This window comes from Girardinichthys multiradiatus, chromosome X (assembly GCF_021462225.1).
Source record: "Girardinichthys multiradiatus isolate DD_20200921_A chromosome X, DD_fGirMul_XY1, whole genome shotgun sequence".
NCBI lineage: Eukaryota > Metazoa > Chordata > Actinopteri > Cyprinodontiformes > Goodeidae > Girardinichthys > Girardinichthys multiradiatus.
The window spans coordinates 39,896,121-39,912,307 of record NC_061817.1 but is presented as its reverse complement, the minus strand read 5'-3'; the positions used below and the strand labels follow the sequence as shown (position 1 = coordinate 39,912,307).

At 46.1% G+C, this 16,187-nt stretch overlaps 1 protein-coding gene across 1 annotated transcript; it reads left to right on the top strand.

The window, feature by feature from the left end:
• The first annotated feature begins 2,621 nt into the window (after window positions 1-2,621).
• On the top strand, window positions 2,622-13,652 carry LOC124862305 (ceramide synthase-like). The gene is made up of 7 exons (XM_047356133.1): window positions 2,622-3,697; window positions 4,990-5,073; window positions 5,897-6,122; window positions 9,879-9,974; window positions 11,407-11,516; window positions 11,882-12,142; window positions 12,267-13,652. Exons 1-6 carry the CDS (start codon window positions 3,564-3,566, stop codon window positions 12,075-12,077), a joined length of 846 nt encoding a protein of 281 aa, XP_047212089.1. The 5' UTR covers window positions 2,622-3,563; the 3' UTR covers window positions 12,078-12,142; window positions 12,267-13,652.
• Window positions 13,653-16,187: the final 2,535 nt, after the last annotated feature.

Sequence of the window (16,187 nt, the reverse complement as noted above, 5' to 3'; positions counted from 1 at the left end):
CAATGTTTGTTTAATCATGAAGTGAAACTCAGAAATAAATCCATCACACGTAGATTGAAATATTTCAAGCTTTTATTTCTTATAATTCTGATGATTCTGCTCACCCAAAATTCAACGTCTCAGAAAATTAGAATATTGTGAAAAAGTTAAATACTGGAAACTCCTGGTGTCAGTACCTTAATTAGCTAATTACCTCCAAACAGCTGCAGAGGTTTCGTGGGCCTTGAGAGGATCTCAGTCTGGGTCAGTTTAAGACGACCATGGAGAAGACAGCTGACTGGACAGATGTCCACGAGACAGTCATGGACACCCTCCACAAGGAGAGAAAGCTACAGGAGGTCGTTGCTAAAGAAGCTAGTTATCCAGAGAGCTGTGCACAAGCATATTCATTGAAAGTTGAGTGGAGGGAAAAAGTGTGGTAGGGGATACCTGCAGCCTTTAAAGGATTGTCGAGCAACATCCGTTCATGCTGTCAAGTTGAACTAATTTGTCCAGAATATTCCCACTAGTGAAGGTTGTCTTCCTCAAACCACTGAATTATACTGAAGGTCAGATGGATGGAGAAGGTTGGAGGTCCCACAGAAGAGCAGAAAAACTGAAGCCTGGTTATTTAACCTGCTGGTCAGATGAATCGAACATGTTACCATGGCACCAACATGGTTCATTTTATATGAGCTACAATAATAATAATGATGATTATGATTATTGCTATTAATGATGAGGCAATGAAGAATCCAGGACTGGTCTGGTTTCATCTGGGCTGGTGGTCCTACTCATCTAGAAGACCTCACTGAGAGAAGAAGACTGTTCCAGAACCCAGGAGCTCCTTCTCCCCTGGTCCTTAACCCAGGGAACCTCATGGAACTTCTGGTCCTGAGATCTTGGGGATCTACTGGGATGTGTGGAGGTGTCAGACTAAAGCTCTGTTGGTCTTCAGCATCAACCAATTCCTGGAGAGCACCGCCTAGAAAGAAACCACCTGTGTTCACCTTTAACGTGGTGAACTCTACAGGTCCTTCTCAAAATATTAGCATATTGTGATAAAGTTCATTATTTTCCATAATGTCATGATGAAAATTTAACATTCATATATTTTAGATTCATTGCACACTAACTGAAATATTTCAGGTCTTTTATTGTCTTAATACGGATGATTTTGGCATACAGCTCAAGAAAACCCAAAATTTCTATCTCACAAAATTAGCATATCATTAAAAGGGTCTCTAAACGAGCTATGAACCTAATCATCTGAATCAACGAGTTAACTCTAAACACCTGCAAAAGATTCCTGAGGCCTTTAAAACTCCCAGCCTGGTTCATCACTCAAAACCCCAATCATGGGTAAGACTGCCGACCTGACTGCTGTCCAGAAGGCCACTATTGACACCCTCAAGCAAGAGGGTAAGACACAGAAAGAAATTTCTGAACAAATAGGCTGTTCCCAGAGTGCTGTATCAAGGCACCTCAGTGGGAAGTCTGTGGGAAGGAAAAAGTGTGGCAGAAAACGCTGCACAACGAGAAGAGGTGACCGGACCCTGAGGAAGACTGGGGAGAAGGAAATGCCAAAATGCCAGAAGTCCAGTGTCAAGTACCCACAGTCAGTGATGGTCTGGGGTGCCGTGTCAGCTGCTGGTGTTGGTCCACTGTGTTTTATCAAGGGCAGGGTCAATGCAGCTAGCTATCAGGAGATTTTGGAGCACTTCATGCTTCCATCTGCTGAAAAGCTTTATGGAGATGAAGATTTCATTTTTCAGCACGACCTGGCACCTGCTCACAGTGCCAAAACCACTGGTAAATGGTTTACTGACCATGGTATCACTGTGCTCAATTGGCCTGCCAACTCTCCTGACCTGAACCCCATAGAGAATCTGTGGGATATTGTGAAGAGAACGTTGAGAGACTCAAGACCCAACACTCTGGATGAGCTAAAGGCCGCTATCGAAGCATCCTGGGCCTCCATAAGACCTCAGCAGTGCCACAGGCTGATTGCCTCCATGCCACGCCGCATTGAAGCAGTCATTTCTGCCAAAGGATTCCCGACCAAGTATTGAGTGCATAACTGTACATGATTATTTGAAGGTTGACGTTTTTTGTATTAAAAACACTTTCTTTTATTGGTCGGATGAAATATGCTAATTTTGTGAGATAGGAATTGTGGGTTTTCATGAGCTGTATGCCAAAATCATCCGTATTAAGACAATAAAAGACCTGAAATATTTCAGTTAGTGTGCAATGAATCTAAAATATATGAATGTTACATTTTCATCATGACATTATAGAAAATAATGAACTTTATCACAATATGCTAATATTTTGAGAAGGACCTGTACTGTTGCTGTGTTTCTAACTACATCGTCAGTGTGTGTGTGTCTGTCTGTGTGTGTGTGTGTGTGTGTGTCCTGTGTGTGTGTGTGTGTGTGTGTGTGTGTGTGTCCTGTGTGTGTGTGTGTGTGTGTGTGTGTGTGTGTGTGTCTGTGTGTGTGTGTGTGTGTGTGTGTGTGTCCTGTGTGTGTGTGTGTGTGTGTGTGTGTCCTGTGTGTGTGTGTGTGTGTGTGTGTGTGTGTGTGTGTGTGTCTGTGTGTGTGTGTGTGTCCTGTGTGTGTGTGTGTGTGTGTGTCTGTGTGTGTGTGTGTGTCTGTGTGTGTGTGTGTGTGTGTGTGTGTGTCTGTGTGTGTGTGTGTGTGTGTGTGTGTGTGTGTGTGTGTGTGCGATCAGACAGGCTTGTGGTCCCTCTGCCTGTCAGTCTGTCTCCTGGGTAAAATCTGGGTTAATCTCATTATCCTCACGTTGACAGCAGTAGTAACCCTAAACAAGTATTCACACCCCTTGAAAAGATTTTGGCACCCTAACAAGACCATTTGGAGATGGTCTCCGATCCCAAGCTGTTCTGTTGAGGACCGGTTCTGTTGAGGATGATCCTTGACTTTATTTTCTAATCCGTGGAGGTGAGCTGGTGCTGGAAGAACTCGTTCCCTTCCAACTTCTTCATGTTTCAGATGTTTCTTGAACAGAGGCAGACTCAGGTGGGACACATCTGAAACTTTCACATCTCCTGAAGGTCCCACTGATGAAGACTGTCTGAGTGACCGGAGTCATCATGAACCTCAGTGATTTCTGTTTCACTTCAACAGTGAATTCTTTACAGCCTGTCTCTGATGAAGCTCCAGAGTACCAAACACCAGTTGAGGGATCCATCTTGCGGGTCCTGGGTCAGGACTTTTGTTCTGGTTTTTAAAGCCATAAGTCCCAGGTCTTCTGGAGATGTTTTATCTCCTTTTAGTTTGGTAGGTACAGGTACTGCACCCAGGTAGACCTTGAGGAGTTCTGGAGAACTGTTGATCCAAACCTGTCTGACAGAACTCGGGCTGCTCCTTTGTAGATCAGCTGTGGATGCAGTTTGTAGAACCGGTCCTGATCCTCTGGTGGATAATCTGAGCCTCCTCCCCCCTCACCACACCACCTCTCACAGGTGGTGCCTGGAAGCTCCACCCCTCTGATCCTCCTCTCTGAGCTCCTGCAGACCAGTATCTACACACACACAACACGCACACACCTGTCCACACATGGTCCGATCAGGAATGCTGGGCCTGCTTGCTGCCGGCGCCGTCTTCTTCCCAGGACTGTTCCTGGTGGCGAAGGGAGCCCTGAAACACCTCATGGGATGGCCTGAAGGCGATGCTGTGGTTCTGTCCACACGGTAACAACACACACACACACACACACACACACACAGCCTGACAGGAACTCTATTGTCTGGTCAGAACCTGGGAGGTGAACAGATTTCTGTGGTCCGGTTGGGTCTGTGTTCCTTCCTCCTCGGCCCGGTTTCTGGTTTAAAGTCCTTTATTGAGATGATGGTCAGTTTTCTCCATCTGTATGGAGCGCAACGTAGCAGTGCTGCCCCTCCACCTCCTGTTGCTGCACACTGCTGGTAAGAAGGCTGAAATGTCTTTTAAAATATTTGCGCTCATTAAGAACCTTGCAGTCATGGTGGGGAAACTAACGTAGCGCCACCTATCACTCCTGTCAAGGTAGGAACTAAGATGTTGGTGTAAATGCTGTGACGACCCGATATTTTTACTCATCACAGCGTGAGAATCTTCTAGTGACCCGGGACTAGTTGGGAGATTTGAAATGATAAGAGGTCCCAGCAGGAAGCCTTGGGGTAACATTGTAATGAGTCTGAGGTGAACATCCAGAAGAACGTCTGCAGCACTGAAACAGTATCAGCACCAGTTTAGTTCAGTTTAGAGATGGACCTCTAAGTTCTGGCATCGACTTGATAGGATATGTTCTATGAGGCATATCGGGTATGGGTCGGCTGCTCCTGCGGATAGGATCTAGACTTCTGCAAAACAGAGGTCTTTTTCTAGCTGATGAGCGAGAGACATGTTGGTACAGTTGTCAGAGCTCTCGACTTCAACAAGCCATCTGTGGGGCTTCCTGATCAGTGGTTCCCACTCGGTGGATTGGATACAACGTAGTTTGTGTCAATATTTAAAAACCTTCAGAAGGTGCTGAGGTTCTGCAGCATGCTGCCAGCGGCTGAACCAGATGAAGCAGGAACTGAAGACCTCTGCCACTCAGGTGTTTAAATTACTGACCTCAGTGGGGTTAAAGGTCACTGAGCATACTCAGATGGACTTTGGCCTCTTCTTTTCCCTCCAGTACATCCTGTGTGATTGAGGTAGACCATGGAGAGGCCATGGAGGCTTTTCCACGCAGAGTTAGGAAAAGGTCAGATCAGGTGTTTCAGCTCTCAGAGCTCCTTTATTACTCTAACCATCAACGTTTCCTTTCTGCTCAGATTACATCTTTGTCTTAGTTTATGTAAATATAGATCAGATCATTTGACTGCAGCAGAAGCTCCTGGGTGGGTGTCCTTCTTTCTGACAGAAAATAAGTCATTGTGCCAAAAAGTAGAATAAATGCTGATTTTAAACTGAGCCTACCCCTCCCAGTCTGACCAGTTTGTTCATGTCCTCCCAGTCTGGTGTCTTCTCTGCAGGCCATCTTGGCCTCCTCAGCTGGATGGATCATCACCTCGTCCTGCATGGACGTCATGGAGGACAGGTGAGGACCTCCTCCGTGTTTCTATAAACTTTCGCTTTTTCGTGTATGACCAGATTTATTCAAATTTTTCCCAGAAATCCCAGATCAGTTTCTCCTCCAGGTTCCCTCCCTGTAAAAGCTGTAAAACGTCTTTTGTGAATAGAAACTCATCTGATGAATAAAAGTGATGGACAGCAGCAAATCTGAGGTTGTCAGCCTGTAATCTAATTACCAACCTGAGATTAATTGGACTCCTGAACCGAGCCGCAGCTGCAGTTATTTCAGTCGGTCAGTAATCCTCCTTGCTGAGCATGATGGGAAAACAAAGAATAGGAGGGAGGTCTGGTTTCCTGATTTCCTAGTCAAAGTGGAGCACTGATCTGAGACACATTTGGTAATCAAATCATGAGAGCTGCAAGGAACTCTGGGACTTTTAAGTTCAAATGCAGAAACGTTGCTAATGAGGGATTCATTTTGGTTTTACCTCGTCCTAAATAAGCAGACTGCTCTAATTTCTATCAGCCTGGGAGTGTCAGAAATCTGCTGCATAATTAGTTCCCGAAAAATATCTGCAGGAAAGATAACAGGAAGGTCAGTGATGGAGGCTGAGGATGAAACCTGTCCTTAGCAACTTTTTCAGCTCTGGAAACACAGAAACATGGAAGCAGGAAGTTTGGGTTTTATTTCAGGTTTTCAGGAAGTTTCAGCATCAAAAGTTCTCACAGCTCTTTGACCAAGCAGATAAAGACAAAAATAAGGTTTTCAGGAATAATAATTCATTAGTTTTAATAAACATAGAAACCTTCTTCAACCATCTGTATCTGTTGCTGCATCTCCTCCTCAGACACTGGCTGACAGAGTCCTACATCCTGTTTGCCACGCCGTACTTTGCCTACGACGTCTTCGCCATGTTTCTGTGTTACTGGTACAAGCTGCAGGTCAAAGGTCACGAGGAGGCGGGGCCTGATGGCAGGTCGTTGCGAGCAGCGGTGTCGGGTTTCCTTCACAGGGAGGTGCTGATGGTGCTGCATCACGTCTTCATGGTGGCCTTCTGCTTCCCTGCTTCTCTGGTAACTATGGCAACGCTAACATCTAACAGTGATTGTTTGGTTCTGATGTTTCCTCTGGCGCCACCATCAGGACAAACACTTGCTGTGCACTCAGTGAAAAACTCAGTTCCAGTCTTTGAAAAATCCAAATCCAAAACCAAACCCAGAACCAGCACCAGTCCAAAAACCAGAATAAAATCTGTTCCATATCAAAGCCCAATTCATATCTAAAGCTGGTACAAACCCAGTCCAAATCCAATCTGGTACTTTTTAACCCTGATCTACAAATAGTCCGATCCAGGACCAGTGAAACCTGATCCATACCCCAACTAATGGAACCAGTCCATTAGTTTAGAAAGAGTGCGCAGCTTTTCATGCTAAAAGTTGGGTGTGGAGAGAAATTCGGAAACTGGCGGCACACAAAATGATTCAGATGTAGAAACCGTGTGTCGCCACGTCACCGCACACGTAGCCTTCATACATCCCAGTCTGTGGTGAACTGGGCTCAGCTGCATGTGGTGCTGGAACCACCTGGTACATGTGCAAAGTATTATAAATACCCAGAAGACACCCACCACGTGTTCAAATAACCATGGCAACGGGAGCGTTCACAGAAGGAGGAATAGTGGTTTTAGTATCTGAGGCGAGATATGGAATATTATTTGGCAGTCATTCCTCAGGAGTCACTAACAACATAAAGGAAAGGGAGTGACTGAAGGAGGCGATTTCTGTCAAAGCTGCAGGTGCAAAAACATATTGACTTCCAGATGGGGCCCTTATAGCAGTATGGGTCCAGTCCGTAGCTCTGATTACATTCAGAAATCAGCTCCTCGCTGCAACGAGAGCCACAGTTTAGGAGAACTTTCTATATCTGAGCAACATCTGGATGAGGCCGACCCATATGGCTGACACGGCCCTGTTCTGGGATGACTGTTAAATACCCGACCTCTCAGTCAGCTCCCTCTGAGAAGCTCTGGTTGAAAGGACCGCAGGGTAGTGAGAACTGGAACTGGTACCGGAGACCAACGGTTCCTCCTGGTTTCCCTCTGGACCACTGAGGTCAGCTCCATGCAGAACTCCAACATGATTGTCCTGGACAATCTGATCCAGCTGATGAGCCATGCATCATCATGTCCCAGCAGGTCAGGAGGATCTCTGACCTCTTCCATTGGTGATGTCCTCCAGCTGAACCAAAGCTGCCATCGTTCCACAGTTAGGAGCAACTTTAGCAGCTATTTATGGACATGTGTGATTATCTCCAGCTGGTCCACCTTAGGAACCATCAAACCTGACTTGTTAGGAGTTCATCTGCTGATCCGACACCGTTTTATTCTCAGTGAGAATGAAAGTGTCCCTCAGATGATTCTCATGCATTTTCTGCTCCTCAGCGCTCAGACTGGTGAGCATTTTCATCTACAGGTGACAGAAACAGAGGAAGTTTCAGTTTCCATCATTTTCTCAAAATGCTCAAAAGCTCATGAAGAAACATCAGGTTTGATGCTACATGAATTAAACTGAATGAAGTCATATTTCAGTGGATTTAGGGGAGATTTAGTTCTCTGTAGTTTCTTATTGTTTGTGGATATCTGCTCATTTTCACTCAGCGTTCATTTTAGTACCTGCCGAGTTGTCTGTAAAACGTTGCGCCACAAGGTTTTTGTGCGTAAACACACTTTGTACATGAGGCCACAGGAACCTAACTGGTAACTAGTTTAGAAAGTTCCCAAAAGTAAAACTAGTTTGATTTGACTCCTAAACCACCTCAAGAACAGGTCTCAATAAAACCAAGAAACCAGTTAAACTCTGACCAAAAATTGGTTGATGAAGAAAAGGTTGAAATCAATCCAAATTTTGCTCTAAAACCAAGAATAGACCTGTTCAAAGTCCTCTTCCCACACCAGTTCCACTACTGGGACAAATGTACTCTGGATCTCAGTCCCCAAACGAATACCTACAGATCTAAACAAAGTTCTAGTCCAACTTCTTCAAAGTGATGATTAAACCTATGAACCCGGTCTAATGCAAAATTCAGAACTAGTTTCTTAGTAAAAAAAAAAAAAAAAAACAGATCAAAACTAAGAATGAATCCAGAATAAAAACAGGTCAACAATAAGGTCCAAATCCTGGCCTAGAGTCCTTCCAGTCCAAGTCCATGACCAGAGTAAACACCAACGGTAAACCAGGTCTAAAATCAATGTGAACCTAACAGTAAAACTGGATTCAAAACTTTAAACCGGTTTAAACTTGATTTGTCCTGAACTGAATAAGGAAGCAGCTCTAACCTGAGGAAAAACAGTTCTGAACCAAGCCACATTGTGACTGTTCACACCGGGTCAGTCTGTTTCGATGGGACTCAATGCATGTCATCAAACCTCCAGCCTGCAGGTGGCACCATCTGAAGCTCCTACCTGTTAAACAGCCTCATTAATTAACACCTGGGTTCTGTTTCTATTTCAAGACACTTTTATAAATTTGTGATGAGAAGTTCTGAGTCCGATTCTGCAGAGAGAGGAACCGTCTGAGACATGAGACTCATTTAGACTTATTCACTGAACTTGTCTTTCTTCTCTCTGTCCCTGTCTCTCTCCTCCCCCCCATCTCTTCCTATTCCGCTGTGCCTCTGCCCCCCAGTCTCCCCTGCCCCCCCCTAGTCTCACCCCATCCCCCCATGTCTCCCCCCTCCCCCCCATGTCCTCCCCCTGCCCCGACCATGTCTCCCCCATCCCCACCGTGTCTCCCCCATTCCCCCCATGTCTCCCCCTGCCCCCCCCATTTCTCCCCCTGCCCCACCATTCTCCCCCAGCCCCCCCATGTCTCCCCCCTGTCCCCATCCCCCCACCCTGCCCCCCCTGTCTCCCCCTGCCCCCCCATCCCCCCATGTCCCCCCCCCCTCCCCCCATGTCTCCTCCCATGTCTCCTCCTCCTCCCATGTCTCCCCATGTCCCCCAGCTCCTCCCCCCAGTCTCCCCCTGCCCCCCCCATGTCTCCCCCGCCCCCCATGTCTCCCCCTGCCCCCATGCTCCCCATGCCCCCCCATGCCCCCCCCTGTCCCCCCCCCCCCCCCCCCCCCCCCCCATGTCTCCCCCTGCCCCCCCCCATGTCTCCCCCCATCCCCCCATGTCTCCCCCTGCCCCCCCCATGTCTCCCCCCATCCCCCCATGTCTCCCCCTGCCCCCCCCATGTCTCCCCCTGCCCCCCCCATGTCTCCCCCCATGTCTCCCCCCATCCCCCCATGTCTCCCCCTGCCCCCCCATGTCTCCCCCCATCCCCCCCATGTCTCCCCCGCCCCCCCTTGTCTCCCCCTGCCCCCCCCATGTCTCCCCCCATCCCTCCATGTCTCCCCCTGCCCCCCCCATGTCTCCCCCTGCCCCCCCATGTCTCCCCCCATCCCCCCATGTCTCCCCCCTGCCCCCCCATGTCTCCCCCCGCCCCCCCATGTCTCCCCTGCCCCCCCATCCCCCCATGTCTCCCCCTGCCCCCCCATGTCTCCCCCCCTGCCCCCCCATGTCTCCCCCCCTGCCCCCCCATGTCTCCCCCCGTCCCCCCAAGTCTCCCCCCTGCCCCCCCCATGTCTCCCCCCTGCCCCCCCATGTCTCCCCCGCCCCCCCATGTCTCCCCTGCCCCCCCATCCCCCCATGTCTCCCCCCCTGCCCCCCCCATGTCTCCCCCCCTGCCCCCCCATGTCTCCCCCCCTGCCCCCCCATGTCTCCCCCCGTCCCCCCATGTCTCCCCCACTTTCCATCCTCCCCCCGTCCCTTTCTGTCCCCCGCGGGTCAGCTGTGGCGGCAGGGAAAAGGTGATTACTTTCAGGGAATTTTGTTTCTGGCTGAGCTCAGCACACCTTCCGTCTGTCTGGGAAAAGTCCTGATCCAGGTAATTCTTCAGATTACTTGCATATCTTCTGTACCTGATCCTTGTGGTGGATTGTTATTGATCTGACCCGGATTCTGAGCATATCCAACAGAACCAGAGTTTTTGCGCTGATTGCCTTTATATAATTTCCTGCTCCTCATGGTGGACCTCCCTGACCTTTCCGTGTCAGTTAATGGATGCACCTGATCTGCAGTTCCAGGCTCATACTTTCACTGGTAAATTCTGCAGAACCTCCTGTACTTTACCTTGGTTTGGGTTCATGATTCATGAACTGATTGTAAAGGCGGAGGGGGACATGTTGGACCCTTTAAAGCAGAAGAAATATTTCCAACTTGATCTCACTGATTTGAATGTCTCACCTTTGACCTTCCTAACTGATACATTTAGAACATCGTTTTGCTGATTTTATGGATCTATACATATCTATATAAATATCCCCTATATCTATATCAATTTATATCTACATCTTTATATTTTTATTGTTAAGGTTTTAACTTTTCTCCACAAAGATGAAAATGTCAGATTCGTCCAGATCTGAAGGTGGATCAGGTTTTATTGTCTCTGGCAGAAAATAAGACACAAGACAGCAGCAGAGTCCAACTCCAGAACTTTATTTAAACTCTGACTTTGGATCAGGGGACCTGAACTGGACCATCTGAGTTGGACCATGGGGATGGAGACGGGTTGAACATAGGAGCACCATTAAATCTGCAGCTCATATAAGTTCTGAGCATGAAAAGGATTTCTGTCGCACCAAACATCCAACGGTCCACTGGAGCTCCAGATGAACTGGAGGTTCAGGTTTTCTACATGCAGTCTGTGTTCCTACCATCAGGGGGCGGTGTAGATCGGACATGTAGGAGAACCACATCCCAGTGAGATGTTTTCAGTTCAGGTGAGTCAGACAGGTGAACAACGAGGACAGGAGGTGTGTCCAGAAGCATGAGTGAACATTGGAAAAGATCATTTATCTCCACAGTTGTCCACAGAAATCCCATCAGGAGGAGAAGTTTCTGTGTTCCTGGTTGGATTGAAATCCTCCTGCAGGTCCATTCACCGGGAATAATTCTGCCAAAACACGGAACAGCTTATCAGATGTTTCAGCTATCATCTGGGTCCAAACTCACCTCCCTCTAAACGGACCATCTGAGTCGGTCTGAGTCTGGTGTCTGAAGCATTTGGCTCAAGCTGAGTTTTTCCTTCTAGTTTCAGCAGTTCTTTCTTCCAGAAAGATCTGCTTCTTCTGCTGTTTATCCACCTTTTATTGCTTATTGTTGCTGATTCAGAACCGGATGTAACCAGGTCTTCGTACCTGAAACAGAACTTGTATGAGGAGAGATGATTCCAGATGTGTTCCATGTGTCTCCTTCCAGTTTTTACTCCGGTTTGATGTGAACAGATTTCTGTTTCCTGTGTTCTTGTGTCCCGTCAGTACCAGAAGCAGAACTCTGTGCTGCACAAAGTGAACGGCGTCTTCATGCTGCTCAGCTTCTTCAGCTGCAGGGTGCTGCTCTTCCCTTACTTGTACTACGCCTACAGCAGGTAACCTGACTCTGCCAGGAGGTTCAGGTTGCAACATCAAACAAATTTAAGAACCAGGATCTGTTCCTGTTTCACATTCGAGTGTAAGATTCTGTCTGGACATCTGAGATGTTTCGGGTCAGGACCTGCAGGATGTCCAGACTGTGGATATAAAACGTCAAACTGAAATCAGAATAAATCAGGTCTTTATTATTGGACCAAAACGATCTGAAGTTTTCCAGCTTCAGCCTCACTTAGCTTGTTTTGATCTGAAATTCTTTCTTCATATTAAAAATATTTTTATTTCTATTTGATCCTGATCCAGTCTTTAGAAAGAATAATACAAACACAACCATGACCACAGTGCCCCCTGTCTGCTGCTGCAGGTATGCTTCCATCCCTCTGTACTGGGTGCCCCTGGTGGCCCCCTGGCAGTGTAACCTGGGGGCCGCCTTGCTGTGGCCCCTGCAGCTCTACTGGTTCGCTCTGATCTGCAGAGGAGCTCTTCGTCAGTCTGGACGGCGCCTGAAAGCAACCGGGTCGACCGACAGCAGCACCAGGAAGCTGACGGGTGGACGCTGAAGGAGAAGGAGAAAGGCCAGGAGGAGAAGGAGGAGTAGGAAGGCCAGGGGAAAGAGGATGAGGAGGTAATGTTGGACCAGAGGGAACTGCAGACAGGAGCAGGGATGGGATGGAAACCCTCTTACAATAACGTAACACACCTGAGAAAATGATGGAAACTGAAACTTCCTCTGTTTCTGTCACCTGTAGATGAAAATGCTCACCAGTCTGAGCGCTGAGGAGCAGAAAATGCATGAGAATCATCTGAGGGACACTTTCATTCTCACTGAGAATAAAACGGTGTCGGATCAGCAGATGAACTCCTAACAAGTCAGGTTTGATGGTTCCTAAGGTGGACCAGCTGGAGACAACCACACATGTCCATAAATAGCTGCTAAAGTTGCTCCTAACTGTGGAACGATGGCAGCTTTGGTTCAGCTGGAGGACATCACCAATGGAAGAGGTCAGAGATCCTCCTGACCTGCTGGGACATGATGATGCATGGCTCATCAGCTGGATCAGATTGTCCAGGACAATGTGCAGATGTGTCTCACTGATGCAACGATGGCCTCCTCAGCTCATAATTCCTTTATACTATAATAATCATTATAATCATTATTCTAATTCTAATAGTTGGGAACAAGCCTCCATCAGGCTCCTGTGTGATGGAGGCTTCTAGGTCATTATTGATGGTTTCTTCACATAGTGTGTGTGGTGACATGTCTACACACAGTTTCTACATCTGAACCTCTTGTGGGCTGCAGGTTTCAGAATATTTTCCTACCTCCAACCTTTAGTCTTTAGTACATGAGACCCCAGGTTGGCAGGAGCTTCTCGTTATCTTTTCTCTCCAGCTGCTCCCAGATTGTTCAGCTGCAGAAGGTTTTAAAAAACCATGTTCTTCCATGTTTAAGCAGAACATCTAAGCCTTCAGCTCATAAAAGTTATTATTGAGAAGATCCAGATGTTCTAATTCTTCTGGAGAAACCAACAACATTTGTAATCCATGACTTGATTTTTCATGGGAGGATTGTGTGCATGTTTTTGACAGAACCTTCATCTCCACATTTTTAATCAGAGGAGGAACGGCAGAAGAACCAGGAATCGTCTTCTCCAGTAATCTGGGTTTGAAGGACACTGGACCTTATCTGATTATCAGTTTCTGCAGCGGTTCTATATCAGGTTGTCTACAGACCACCCAGATAGGGAACTGCTATAATCACACCAAATATCCCAGAATCCTTCTTTCAATTTAAACTTCAACAACCAATCAGATCATCTGGATCTTTAATGTTGTTAAATCTGGTGAGTTTGTTGACCTCCTAATACCAGAGGCCACGTCTTAGATCTGGTTCTGACCCATGGTTTATCTGTTAACATCTCTTCCATCTCAGATGTTGGCTTCTCAGATCATTACTATTCATTCTAAAGTCCAAGAAGTCCTGAAATATGTTCTGGTAACCCAATCGGGCCCTTTTTTTCTTTCTGCTCTCGTTGGAGGAGGACGCTTTTTCTCTGTCTCCTGCACTCCTCCCATATCTGCCCTGCTTCAGCTCTGTGTCTTGTCTTTGGAGCCTCTTTTTGCATATCTTCCAAATTCTTAGTTATGGATTTGTTCAGCTGGTCTCTCAATGCAATTGATCAAATTTTCTCGAGGAGAAGACAGGGTGAAGGAGAGCCCAACTTGCCCGGACTGGACGTTTTTCTCTGGATACACGATGGACTCCTGGCAGAAGTGGAGGATTGTGTGTTTGTCGATAATGTCAGTCGAGGATGTGGAAGATGTGTAAATAATTGGATGTTTGATATCAGGATTTCTGCTTTTTGGAGTCAGCGGTTACCTGGCATATCGAGAAATTCGGAGAATGTCAGCAGCTGTTCTGGCCATTGTGAGGCTGCCTGGCATGTATGATGGGATCTTCAGAGCGATCAACACTCAGACTGAGATGTTATGTGAGCTGAATCGCAGACTGGATGGGATCCTTACACAGGATCGCAGGCAGGTTGCGGTTCCTGGACTCAGGGGTGAAATGGTATAAATCTTGGAGAAAGTTGTTCGCTCGGATCTGGCAGAAAGACCAGGAATTTGGCTGTTTGGATTCGCCTTTGAGAAGCACCAGCAAGACTCTCAAGGCTGACGGAAAATTAAGAGTCAGCCTGACCCAAATAATTATTGTCTTTCTGAATCTGGCTCCTCTGCACGGCCTTGATGGCTGGTTATCTTCAACTTCTCCTGGAAGTTATGTAAACATGACGCTCTGCTCCCTCTGCCCCCTCCCTTCACTGAGGACATCTGTGGACCTGCTCAGAACTTTGTGGCCGGTTGATGAACCTTCCAACGTACCATCAAGGACAATGGCCTCTGTGACAGTGCTTCATGGACTTACTTGCACACACACACATGCTCAAGATAAACATATGCACCCCCTCACACCACCTTCACCGTTCCCGGCATGATGTTGTTTTGTCAACTTGTTGCTTCTTTGTTCTGAGGTTTTTTTTTAATCTCAAACTGTATCCTGCTAAGGATAAAGTGTGAAATATGATTTTTTTCCCTCTTCTTATCTAATGTGGCCTCTTTTCTCATCTATCTAAATGTGTGATTTCATTACTTTTCATAGATTGTCAGATTTCTCAGAAGGATTACCAGCGAAAGCCAAATATTATTATTAGTATTTGAAAATTTGGACTAAAGCTGTTTTTACACCAATGACCGGAGAATTTTAGATTTCTTAAAAGGATTATACTTCAACTATATCATACCAGTGACAGGCAAACATTATTAGTATTTAAAAAGTTTGGACTAAAACTGTTTTATACCAGCGACCTCAAGGATTAATATTATCATTTTTCTTCTAGCACAACATGAATTTCTTACCACAGAGGACTTAATGAGCTAATTACCTCTATTAGAAAGATTGGATCAGAACCAGATCTTACCAGTAAACTCTCAATGATTATTAATGTCATTTGATGTGTTTTTTGGTGTTTGATTTTCTGTATCATTGTAATGTTTTTCCTCATGTGCAGCGCTTTGAGTGCCTTGTTGCTGAAAAGTGCTTTATAAATAAACTTAACTTGACTTTGATGCTGTTTTTAGCCCATTTGACCTTCTTGATGTGACTGTTGTCTTCTCTATCTCCTGCTCCTCTCTCTCACCCATGTTCATCTACTCCACTGCTCCTCTCAGAACCTTAGGAGTCACTTAGAGGCTTAAAACGTCTAGAAATATTTGTGACCATCAACAAAAAAGCTCAAATCTAGTTGACGTCCACAGCATTGCACAGCCGTCTGTCACACGATTCAAGCGAGGTAATGAGGAGAGCAGGAGGCGAGTAGGTCCAGATGTCCATGTGCTTCATACTGCTGGAGGTCAGTTGTTTGTGCTTTATAGATGCAGCTCCTCTGCTCCTCAGATGGTACTGGCTGTTGTTGGTGCAGTTTTCCTGAAGACCTGAGAGTTTAGCTCTTTATTATCTTCTAATTTATTATTTTATTGATCTTTAACATAATAAACATATTTGGATATTTGTTTTTTTAGATTAATTAATTCTATCAATCTGTTTATTTCTTCTGTATGTCTCCAGTGTTCCCTCACTACTCTTCATGACTGTTTCCACGGTCCTCATCTTCTAAAAAGACATATTTTAATTCTTCATCATTGTTATTAGAATACATTTTGTCCGGTTTCTTTATTTTTCATTTTTCATGTGTTTGTCTGTGTGAAACTTTATGGATAATAAAACTAGGTTAAATTAAAAGATGTTTGAGTATTTCAGACACTTTTCTTCTCTTCTTGAAGTTTACTTTATTAAAACTAATAAAAATAAATCAACTCATGGAATCACTTCAGTTTTCTGGGATTTATTCTGAAATCAAACAGCATCTTTAGTGCACATCAGAAGAAAATGTTTTTATTCCCTTTGCAGACATCAGAACAAGTTCTACGAGACATTTTTCACACTTAGCCAACAGTCATCTTTTCATGAAGGTCCAGTTCTTCCATCTGGAGACAGTTCTGTTCCTCATGACCTAGCACTGGGTCAGTGAGACATTCTGGGACAGTTTATATTTGGACACACCCCAGTGACGACATGTTTAGCCGCATGCTGTCATTCAACCGCTGGCTGT